The sequence below is a fragment of the Pongo abelii genome, chromosome 15 (genome assembly GCF_028885655.2).
Source record: "Pongo abelii isolate AG06213 chromosome 15, NHGRI_mPonAbe1-v2.0_pri, whole genome shotgun sequence".
NCBI lineage: Eukaryota > Metazoa > Chordata > Mammalia > Primates > Hominidae > Pongo > Pongo abelii.
In genome coordinates this window covers 77,763,856-77,776,134 of record NC_072000.2, presented here as the reverse complement: position 1 = coordinate 77,776,134, position 12,279 = coordinate 77,763,856, and the positions used below count along the sequence as shown (strand labels likewise).

Below are 12,279 nucleotides of genomic sequence, written 5' to 3'. Positions count from 1 at the left end.
AAGTGCTGGGATTACAGGCATGAGCCACTGCACCCCGCCTCACAGGACTCTTTTTACATTAGAAGAAAGAAATGTTATGTCTTCCTTGCTCAAAGGAAAGAATTGATTCAGAGCAAATCTAAAGGTGTTAAGAGTTGGAATGAAATCTTGGAAAAAAACAGAAATGGCTGATAGCGACTGATTAGAACATGAGACTAATAGGCAGTGTGAATAATGAATTAGTACATCTGGAAATGTTTTTATCATTTTCCCTTCCCCTTCTCCACACAGCTTTTTTACTGAGAAAGAGGCTTTCTAAATTTGACACCATGAAAAACATTAAGTTCAGAAAATATAACTATAGCTTTTTTTTTTTTTTTTTTTTTTTTTTTTTTGAGAACAGAGTCTCACTCTGTCGTCCAGGCTGGAATGCAGTGGCGCAATCTCGGCTCACTGCAACCTCCACCTCTCAGGTTCAAGTGATTCTCCTGCCTCAGCCTCTCAGTAGCTGAGACTACAAGCACATGCCACCATGCCCGGCTAATTTTTTGTATTTTAGTAGATACGGGGTTTTCGCCGTGTTAGCCAGGATGGTCTCGATCTCCTGACCTCGTGATCTGCTTGCCTCGGCCTCCCAAAGTACTGGGATTACAGGCATGAGCCACCGCACCCGGCCAACTATAGCTTTTCTAACTATATCTAATATTTATGGTTTCTTCTGTTCTCAAATTTCTGTTGTCATGAGGAAAAACTCAGAGATGTTAAAATCTTTAAAATTTCACAGCTTATAGCACTATTGCTCTCCCCAAATTAAAAACATTAAAAGGAAAACTTAATACTTTAGAAATAATGGCCAATGACACTAAATTGCAACGTATCAAATATTGAATTTTATGAGCAAATCTCGTTACGTATAAACATATTTATGTTCCTAAAGATTTAGGTTCCTAAAGATAACCTTTAAACTTACAGAAAGGTTTGTAGATATCTCAATTTCCCCCCACAAATCTCTCGCCCCCATCATCATCATGGCTTACCATGTCTGTAGTCAGGACTTTCCATAATTCCCTGTGTACTTGTACTCAGTTCCCTAATCATGGGGAAATTCACTCTTGAGGGTTTTGTTTTGCTTTGGTATTAGGAATAGGAATGGGATGCAAGCTGGGGCCACTGTGTGGCAGGGCCTAAGGCAGTGGGGTGATGAAAAGACCTCACACTACCACGCTGCACAGCTTACAGACCCGTGCAAGGAGCCCTGCGCTGGACTGCTTTGCCCACCCCCGCCAAGGATATGCTGCTGCAGGTGGGTGAGAAGGATGTGCCTATTAAGACCAGGAGATTGAAGAAGCAGGTAAAATCACTGCAGGAGGATGTGACCTGGGAACTGGTGGTCCTGCGGAGGATGCTGAAGGAATGGAAGACTGCCTGGGCTCTGAGTGAGTGAAGGGAGGTCCTGTGATACTGTACGTTTGTGAGAAGTGGTTCTCATCTGGGACTAGGCTTTCTCAGTCTTTGAAAAATCCATCCCTCCTTTGTGAAATGTAAAAATCTGGTTGCCTCATTAAGGCTAGACAAGAGCCTTTCACACATTGGGTGTTAGATGAACTTCAGTTGACATATATCTGGGTGCTTTTTGCATGGGTGGGTATTACTTCAGTAATTTGTGGAAACTCATTATTACACTGCAGACTCTTCAGAGGCAGGGACCTTATCTTTTTTTTTTTGAGACGTAGTTTCACTCTTGTTGCCTCGGCTGGAGTGCAATGGTGGGATCTCAGCTTACTGCAACCTCTGCTTCCTGGTTTCAAGTGATTCTCCTGCCTCAGCCTCCTGAGTAGCTAGGATTACAGGCACCTGCCACCACATTTGGTTAACTTTTTGTATTTTTGGTAGAGATGGGGTTTCACCATGTTGGCCAGACTGGTCTCAAACTCCTGACCTCAGGTGATCTGCCCGCCTTGGCCACCGCGCCAGACCTTTTTTTTTCTGAGATGGAATTTCACTCTGCTGCCCAGGCTGGAGTGCAATGGCACTTGATTTTGGCTCACTGCAACCTCTACCTCCCAGGTTCAAGCAATTCTCCTACCTCAGCCTCCTGAGTAGCTGGGACTACAGGCATGTGCCACAATGTCTGGCTAATTTTTGTGTTTTTCGTAGAGACAGGGTTTCACCATGTTGGCCAGGCTGGTCTCGAACTTCTGACTTCAGGTGATCTCCCCGTCTTGGCCTCCCAAAGTGCTGGGATTACAAGCATAAGCCACTGCACCCAGGTGACCCTACCTTATTGATTTCCAAACTTTATGCTCAGCAAATGATGCATGAAGGGAAGAACAAAATATGCTGTCCAACCACTGTCCATGTCATAGTTGACTGTGGTATCAGCAACCCCTCTCCAAAATTCATTCGTAGAGTTGGGGCTATCCTACACCTACTTTGCCTTCAAAGATAGGAGAGTAGAAGTCTGAGCGCCTGGGACAAAGTAATGGCCTGGCAAGGACTGCTGAAAGCTATGGTATTTGAGAACTCAATAGCTGCTGGCTTTCAGAACATGATAGACAAGCTTAGTTAGTGCAGGAAAAAGAGAGGCAATCCATTAGGTAAACTGAATCAGATAAACAACAAAAGAGACTGAAGGAAGCACCTACAGATAGTAGGAGCTTTGAAATAAAAGTCTGATACCTGCCAAAAGAGTAGTTAGCAACTAAAATGAGGAAGATGTTGAAAGCCAAATAGAAGTGACCTCAAAGACAAAGAACCTAATGAAAACCACAATAATTAACATTTATTGAACCTTCATTATCTTGCCAGGCATTTTGCTAAACACTTTGTCTAGTTAACTCATTTAACACTAAGAATAACTCAATATGTGGGTTCTAGTATTATGCCTGTATTACAAATAAGAAATCTCAGGCTCAGGGTTAAGTAACTTATCCACAGTCACACAGCTAATAACTGTGATCCCAAACCAGGTATGTCTGAAAACAAAGTACTCTTAACTACTTTGTTTTATTGTCACTTTTATTTCCCAGATGGTTACAACAAAAAGTGATTTAAGGAAAGAGAGACAGATACGATGGGGCTGGGAGAAGTTTTGTCTGGGAACTTACTTGAGAGGGTACATGGATCATCAGAGAAATAACTCCCTAAAGACCCCATCTCTGGGTCCTTTATTCTTCTGAGCTAATGTTTTGCTTGAATTATTCTGGGTGAAGGGCGGACTTCTCGTCACCTGCCTGCAGCACAATATCTAACCCTAACCAGGTGGTTCTCTTTTCATTTCCTCACTGCGGCTCAGTCATAGAGTGGCACCATGAGACAGTAGAGAACCTGCTTCGGAGCTTGGGAGACCTGCATGATGATGTTCGGATCAAAGCTATCACCACATGTGCCACAGCTGCTTTGGAACGGCCCCGGATTGCCACCAGCCAGAGAGACTCAGGTGAGAGCCAAAGCTGAACTGCTTGAGAACATAAGCAACTCATAAAGCCATGGAACATCTGAATTGGTAGGGACCCAGGGCTTATCTGAGATCATTTACAAATGTGGAAACCAAGACTTAGAGACTGGCCTATATATACATGATTATCAGCAACAGAGACGAGATTAAAATTCCAGACTTCTAATCTAGTAATTTTTGAACTACATTTCATCAACTTTTGTTTGCTCAGTGGCCTGCAGAGAAGTTAACATTTCCCACCTTGAAGATCCCATTCTTTTCTGTTTTTGTTTTTTTTTTTTGGTAGAGACTGTGTCTTGCTATGTTGACCACCAACTTGAACTCCTGGCCTCAAGTAATCCTCCCACCTTATCCTCCCAAACTGCTGCGATAACAGGCGTGAGCCACTGTGCCCAGCCAAGATCCCATTCTTTTTTATTTTATTTATTTATTTATTTATTTATTTTTGAGACAGAGTCTTGCTCTGTCACCCAGGCTGGAGTGCAGTGGCGCGATCTCTGCTCACTGCAACCTCCACCTCCCAGGTTCAAGCAATTCTCCTGCCTTAGTCTCCTGAGTAGCTGGGACTACATACAGGCATATGCCACCATGCCCAGGTCATTTTTTTGTATATTTAGTAGAGATGGGTTTTCACCATGTTGGCCAGGCTGGTCTTGAACTCCTGACTTCAAGTGATCCACCCACCTCAGCCTCCCAAAGTGCTGGGATTACAGGCATGAGCCACCGCACCTGACAAAATCTTAAAATATGATTCACGGGCTCAGCTGTGCCACTCCTTGGGCAGTCAGCTAACCTCTCTGAGCTTCAAATTCCCTATCTATAAAATGAGACTAGTGGTAGACAAAGGGATAACAAACCTTTCCCCTTCCTACTTGAGAATTTGAACTTCCGTTAAATGCTCACCTGTTCCCCTAAAAACCTGATAAGAACTATCTTTATAGGCAACATTGGTTATGATATAAACCCTGTTTGATAAATTACATTGGGATTGAGAAGAGCTATAAGTGAAATATAAATACTTGATAGGGACACCACAGTTTAGGCCTCCCTGGATACTGTAACTTATAATAGGCATGCCTTTTGTGGACCCTAGAATTGTGTCTATGGAGTTTTGTAAGAGATATTAGTTCCTGTAAAGCATAAATTCACCCAGTGAATAAACAATATGCTCCTGTGCTGTCCCCAAGACTCTGTGGAATACTCAAGGCAGCCTCAAGAACTCCAGCCAAGGCCAGGCGCGGTGGCTCACGCTTGTAATTCCAGCACTTTGGAAGGCCAAGGTGGGTGGATCACCTGAGGTCAAGGGTTCAAGACCAGCCTGGCCAACATGGTAAAACCTCATCTCTACCAAAAATACAAAAATTAGCCAGGCGTGGTGACAGGTGCCTGTAGTCCCAGATACTCAGAAGGCTGAGGCAGAAGAATCGCCTGAACCCAGGAAGCAGAGGGTGCAGTGAGCCAAGATTGTGCCATTGCACTCCAGCCTGGGAACAGAGCAAAAACTCTATCTCAAAAAAAAACAAAAACAAAAACAAGAAAACTCCAGCCAATAGGGATGCCTGATGCTGCTGCCCTGTTGACAAACTATGCTCCTGTCCCATATTCTTCTGGTGCCATGCATGGCCCATGACAGTCTTATGAACCTTAATGTTTAGCTGAACCGAAAAAGACTCCCTAGTGAGCTCTACAATGATACCTACTTTGCCTAATTCAACCAAGGTTGAAAGATAATGAGATAATCAATGCGAAAACACTATATTGTAAAGCACTACCTAAATATAATTGTTCTTACAAATATAAACGTTCGGCTGGGGGCGGTGGCGCATGCCTGTAATCCCAGCACTTTGGGAGGCTGAGGCAGGTGGATCACAAGGTCAGGAGATCGAGACCATCCTGGCTAACATGGTGAAATCCTGTCTCTACTAAGAATACAAAAAATTAGCTGGGCGCCTGTAGTCCCAGCTACTCGGGAGGCTGAGGCAGGAGAATGGCGTGAACCCAGGAGGTGGAGCTTGCAGTGAGCAGAGATCACACCACTGCACTCCAGCCCAGGCGACAGAGCAAGACTCCGTCTCAAAAAAAATATTAAATAAATAAATAAATATTTCTCTCTCTCTCTCTCTCGCCATATCTATATCTATATCTATATCTATATCTATATATAAAGGCTCATGGGGCAAATTGGTTGCTTTTAATCACTAAAACTAATGATGTAGTTCACTGTAGCCTAGCTGGAAACATTCTTCTTCAGCTTAAATATAGCTGTTTAGAGGCCAGATGATAAAGGACTGGGAATTGGCATACCAGCACACAGGTGGGCTTTAACACCTTGAGCATAAAATCCTGCCCATCTGAAGGGCTCAGCTAAACTGTAATTATATTACATAGCACTAAGCAACTGCAACTGGGACTGAGGTTGGCCGCCACATGGCTGTAGAAAGGAAGCTGTGTGTGAGAAAAGCAAAGAGGCTAGTACTCTCTTACCTGGCTCTTTTGATCACAGACAAGACCATCCAGGACTTGCCGGAGGTTCTACTGCCTGCCCTAGAGGCTGCTCTTTGTGACAAGAATGCCCATGTGCGGATGGCAGCAGCAATATGCCAATATGCCATACAGTCACATAATCCCCTTGCCTGGAACATCATGCAGACTGCCCTTCTGAAGGGTGAGTAACTCCCTGTTACTTCTGACCTGGAAATATGGGATAGACATCTCACTATCAGCTTTCCCAGTCCTTTCCTCTCCACTGTCATGCTCTGCAATGTCTGCTGTATTGGGTTTAGATTTATGTTAGACCATTTGAAAATTAGGGCCAGACACTGTCGCTCACACCTGTAATCCAGCACTTTGGGAGGCCAAGGCGACAGGATCGCCTGAGCATAGGAGTTCTAAACCAGTCTGGGCAACATAACAAGACCCCATTTCTATAAAAAATTTTAAAATTAGCCAGGTGTGGTGGTGTGCTCCTGTAGACCCAGCTACCTAGGAGGCTGAGGCAGACCTATATATACATGCTTATCAGAGTCAGCTTGAGCCCAGGGGGTTGAAGCTGCAGTAAGCCACGACGGTGCCACTGTACTCCAACCTGGGTGACAGAGCAAGACCCTGTCTCTAAAAAAAAGGAAAAAAAGAAAATTTGCTCTTTCTAGGTACTTTAACAAAACAGGTACACTGCCACCAAGTAGTAGCTGGACTAAATTTTTTTTTTTTTTTTTTTTTTGAGACAGAGTTTCACTCTCGTTGCCCAGGCTGGAGTACAATGGTAGGATCTCAGCTCACTGCAACCTCTGCCTCCTGGGTTCAAGCAATTCTCCTGCCTCAGCCTCCCAAGTAGCTGGGATAACAGGCGCATGCCACCACGCCCGGCTGATTTTTGTATTTTTAGTAGAGATGGAGTTTTACCATGTTGGCCAGGCTGGTCTCGAACTCCTGACCTTAGGTGATCCGCCCACCTTGGCCTCCCAAAATGTGGGGATTACAGGTGTTAGCCACCGTGCCCAGCCAATATGATTCTTCTAAATATGGTTTAAATAAGAAATTGTATTTCTAGACTGAGTGGGGCACAAGGAAGTGAGATATCAGGTGGGTAGCAGCCTTGGTTATCAATCCAAAGGCTGTTCTCTAGGGGGAAAACACATCACCATTCTGAACTCTTTTTCACCCAACTGTGGCAGGTAACAGTGTGGATAGCTGGGCTGCAGCTCAGTGCTTGGCTCTGGAAGGTACTGCCACTTACCCTGTGATTAAGAGGATCCTCCACCAGCTGTTTACAAAGAAGAATGAGGACACTGAGGAACAGTCTTATATCCTCCTGAGCCATCTGAGTGAGAAGACAGTATGTATCCATTACCGGGTCAGAGAAAGAAACAGTTTTGGGGAGCAATTAGGTCTTTGAAGTCAGTGAATGTAAGCAATCTAAAATGCAGCTGGGGCTGGGGCAGTGGCTCACGCCTGTAATCCCAACACTTTGGGAGGCCGAGGCAGGTGGATCACTTGAGGTCAGGAGTTCGAGACCAGCCTGGCCAACATGGATGAAACCTCATCTCTACTAAAAATAAAATTAGACAGGTGCAATGGTGCACACCTGTAGTCCCAGGTCTTGGGAGGCTGAGGCATGAAAATTGCTTCAGCCTGGGAAGTGGAGATTGCAGTGAGCTGAGATCACGCCACTACACTCCAGCCTAGGTGATAGAGCAAGACTCTGTCTCAAACAAATAAAATAAAATAAAATGCAGCTGGGCTGGGCATGGTTGCTCACGCCTGTAATCCCAGCACTTTGGGAGGCTGAGGTGGGAGTGTCCCTTGAGTCCAGGATTTCAAGACCAGCCTGGGCAATATAGTGAGACCCTGTCTCTACAAAAAAAGAAATAAAATTAGTCAGGCATGGTGGTATGTGCCTGTAATCCTAGCTACTCAGGAGGCTGAGGTGAGAGGATCACTTGAGCCTGGCAGGTTGGGGCTGCAGTGAGCTGAGATCACATCACTGTACTCCAGCCTGAGCGACAGAGCAAGACCCTGTCTCAAAAAATTAATTACATAATTAATTAACTAGATAAAATGCAGCTGGTTGGGTTGACGATCTCAAGCATAAGTAAAGGTAGAATAAGCATGAGTAAACCTGGATGTAGAGGTGTATACAAGGGGAAGTCACAACAGTTAGCTGAGAGAAAAGTGAGAATTAGGTTGCAAATGGTCTCTATTTGCATATGCAAGAAGAGTTGTGACATGTAGAATTTGCTTCTGCTAGAAGTTTACCATTGAAAACTGCAGAGACCTACATTTGTGTTTAGTTACTTTCAATAGAAATGTGAAAGTCATAAGCTTGAGGCATATAAAAATCATTTTAGGGGTAAAAACAGTTAAAGTCAAGAGGCCAGGCGCGGTGGCTCACGCCTGTAATCCCAGCACTTTCGGAGGCCAAGGCAGGCAGATCACCTGAGGTCAGGAGTTCAAGACCAGCCTGGCACCAACATGGTAAAATCCCGCCTCTACTAAAAATACAAAAATTAACCAGGCGTGGTGGCAGGTGCCTGTAATCCCAGCTACTTGGGAGGCTGAGGCAGCAGAATCACTTGAGCCCGAGAGGCGGAGGTTGCAGTAAGCCGAGATCGCGCCACTGCACTCTAGCCTGGGGGACAAGAGCAAGACTTCTTCTCAGAAAAAAACAAAACAAAACAAAACAAAACAAAAAAAACAAAAAAAACTGTTAAAGTCAGGAAAGGAAGGTCCCAGTTTTATGTTTAAGTTATTAAATTTGTATTTTGTTCCCCAATTTATGATCCCAGAGTCAGTTGGCTGTAATGGAAACATGCCCCATCTCTTGTAAGCCCACTGGTGACATTAATTATGCAGGATGCCATGTCAGAATGTAACTTCAAGGTTCTAGTATCTCTATAAGTGATGGTGAATATCCATACAAGTCTTCCATTTCCTCAGACCCTGATACACACCATGCTTGCTGTGGAGCTGAACAGCTGTCAATGGAAGAACCGGATTGTGGCCTGCCAGGCTTTCTCCCGGATCAGTGGAAATGTCTGCTTGGTAAACCTCCTTCTTTGCCTCCAGGACAGAAAGCCTAAGAGAGGCTGAGCTACAGAGGCCTTCTACTTTTTGCTGCTATGTATTATTCCATTCTTACCAAACAGATCTCTGTTCCCATATCACTACTTCTTACTTCTAGCCCAGAATTATCTTCAAATGCTAATATGTCTGTCTGGAAGCCAATGCTTCTCAGTGCACTGGTGGTCCATAAACTGTTGGTAACTGATCCACAATGAAATAGCACAAAAACTGACAGGAGTTTAGAAACGTTTATAGTAGGCCGGGTGTGGTGGCTCACATCTGTAATCCCAGCACTTGGGGAGGCCAAGGCAGGCGGATCACGAGGTCAGGAGTTGGAGAGCAGCCTGACCAACATGGTGAAACTCCATCTCTACTAAAAATACAAAAATTAGCAGGGTGTGGTGGCACGTGCCTATAATCCCAGCTACTCAGGAGGCTGAGGCAGGAGAATCGCTTGAACCCAGGAGGCAGAGGTTGCAGTGAACCAAGATCTCACCACTGCACTCTAGCCTGGGTGACAGAGGGAGACTCCATCTCAAAAAAAAAAAAAAAAAAAGAAACGTTTATAGTAGTTTGATATTGCCTCAATATCAGCAGACTTTATCAGTCAATGGCGTATTTCCCCCCCCCAAAATTGGTTCTTCATCAAAGATCATTCGAGAAGCACTGACTTAAACTACCAAAAAACCCATCTAAATGAGCATCTGTGCTGCTTCTCTGAGTGTTCGGCATACACATATAAAACACAGTCCCGGCCGGGCAAGGTGGCTCACACCTGTAATGCCAGCACTTTGGGAGGCCGAGGCAGGTGGACCAGAGCTCAGGAGTTTGAGACCAGCCTGGCCAACATAGTGAAACCCCATCTGTACTAAAATACAAAAATTAGCTGGGTGTGGTGGCTGGCACCTGTAATCCTAGCTACTTGGGAGGCTGAGGCACAAGAATTGCTTGAACCTGGGAGGGAGATGTTGCAGTGAGCCAAGATCGCACCACTGCACTCCAGCCTGGGCAACAGTGCGAGACTCTGTCTCAAAAAAAAAAAAAAACAAAAAACAAACAAAAAAAACCATCGTCCCAGCTTTCACAAAATTAACACTATGGTAGGAACAACAAGACTAATATACACAAATGATTCAAGAACAAGCAATAAATATAAGGTACCCTTTTAAAACTTTTCAGAGAGAGAGAGATTAGTGTGGGTTAAATTTATTGGTTAAAGTTCTGTGAAGGGGTCCAGTACGGTGGCTCATGCCTGTAATCCCAGCACCTTGGGAGGCTGAGGTGGGTGGATCACTTGAGACCAGGAGTTTGAAACCAGCCTGGTCATCATGGTGAAACCCTGTCTTTAATTAGCTGGGCATGGTGGCACACACCTGTCATCCCAGCTACTTGGGAGGCTGAGGCAGGAGAATCGCTTGAACCTGGGAGGCGGAGGTTTCAGTGAGCCAAGATCGTGCCACTGCACTCCAGCCTGGGCGACAGAGCGAGACTCCATCTAAAAAAAAAAAAACCAACTGTCGGTGAAGATGGTGGGGCTCAGCTAGAACTAAAGAGGGAATTCCAGGCAACACTTCATTTTTGCCATTATTTCCCAATCATCTTCAGCTGTCCAAATGGGAGCTTTCCCTTCTTCCTATGTGCTACTTTATCTTTTCCTTATAACTTTGGGTATCTCCAAAATAGCCCAGAACATTGCCATTCCCATGATAAGTGAACATCCTCCACTCTTGTAACCCTGACATTTTGATATGGGAAGCACAAAATCTGGCCACTCAGTACAGTAATCACCTGAAAAGGTTTTGGACTTGGGTTAGTTCTGTCTCAAGTGCTATAGCACCCTGCTGCTAAAGTCCTGGACCAGCAGCACAGGCGTTACCTAGGAGCTTATTAGAAATGCAAAAATTGGCCGGGCACAGTGGCTCACACCTGTAATCCCAGAACTTTGGGAGGCCAAGGAGGGCGGATCACGAGGTCAGGAGATCGAGACCATCCTGGCTAACACGGTGAAACCCTATCTCTACTAAAAATACAAAAAATTAGCCAGGTGTGGTGGCAGGCATCTGTAGTCCCAGCTACTCGGGAGGCTGAGGCAGGAGAATGGCGTGATCCCGGGAGGTGGAGGTGGCAGTGAGCTGAGATCGCGCCACGGCGCCCCAGCCTGGGCAACAGAGCGAGACTCTGTCTCAAAAAAAAAAAAAAAAAAATTAGCCAGGCTTGGTGGCACATGCCCGTAATCCCAGCTACTCAGGAGGCTCAGGCAGGAGAATCACTTGAACCCGGGAGGTGGAGGTTGCAGTGAGCCGAGATCGTGCCATTGCACTCCAGCCTGGGCAACAAGAGTGAAACTCTGTCTCAAAAAAAAAAAAAAAAAAGAAATGCAAAAATCTCATCTTAGGCCAGCTCAATCAGAATCTGCATCTTAACAATATCATTTTAACAACTTCTAATTCATTTGTACCTTCACCTCCTTGGCACTTGTCACTTAGAATTGTCAACTGAAAGTAAAAAGACATGCAGAGCTAGCAGGGGCTGAGGTAAAGATGATGAGGACTTCATGGCAGACTGCTGGAGCTAAGAAAGGCAGTATGTCTATGAGTCTTTTCATTCAGTAAGTATGCAGTTTCTGACCACATCTGACACGCTAGGCACTATGCTACTGCTGGGGGTGCAGGGATAAGTCTTCCCTTGGTAAATGTTATAAATAGCTAGAACAGAAGCAGCTATAAGGTGTTGTGGGGATTTCCTGTGCTTACAAGGGGCAAAGAAGACTTCACTAAGGAGATGTTTTTATTTTTTTAAATTTTTAATAAAAGATCAGTGTGATAGGAAGGAGATGCTTTTGAGCTAAATCCTAAAGGAAGACTACAAAGACATCAAGTACCAGGTAGGAGTAGAGAAGGGAGATATTTCTAGCAGGAAGAACAGCGTGGGCACATTTACACAATCATCGTGTAGTAATCTTTGCCCATTCCTCTCTGAGAAAAGTGCACTTATAGAGTGACCAACTGTTCTGGTTTGTCCAGGCCATGGGACTTTCAGTACCAAAACCAGGAGAGTCCCAGGCAAACTGCAATGAGCTGGTCACCTCATCAAGTATCACCTTCAAATTTTAAGTCTCCCAGGTACAGGTTATGTTGGCACTGATACTACGTAGTTTAAAGGATGAGGTTGGGAGAGTTGGGTTTGAGTCCTGGTTCCAGCACTCACCAGGTTAACCTTGGACAAGTGGATCAAAGCCTCCATTCTATCATCTGTAAATGGTAGTAATATCTGCCCCACTG

General features: G+C 44.9%; 1 protein-coding gene across 3 annotated transcripts in view; it reads left to right on the top strand.

Moving 5' to 3' along the window:
* The window catches only part of HEATR4 (HEAT repeat containing 4), a 58,963-nt gene that overhangs the window by 20,706 nt on the left and 25,978 nt on the right, over nt 1–12,279 (top strand). For all 3 annotated transcript variants that reach the window (XM_063715905.1, XM_024231979.3, XM_063715904.1), the window contains 5 exons: nt 1,212–1,415; nt 3,275–3,418; nt 5,940–6,101; nt 7,111–7,271; nt 8,873–8,977. In XM_063715905.1, the coding sequence (XP_063571975.1) occupies nt 1,212–1,415; nt 3,275–3,418; nt 5,940–6,101; nt 7,111–7,271; nt 8,873–8,977 (776 nt within the window). The remainder of the gene's footprint in view (nt 1–1,211; nt 1,416–3,274; nt 3,419–5,939; nt 6,102–7,110; nt 7,272–8,872; nt 8,978–12,279) is intronic.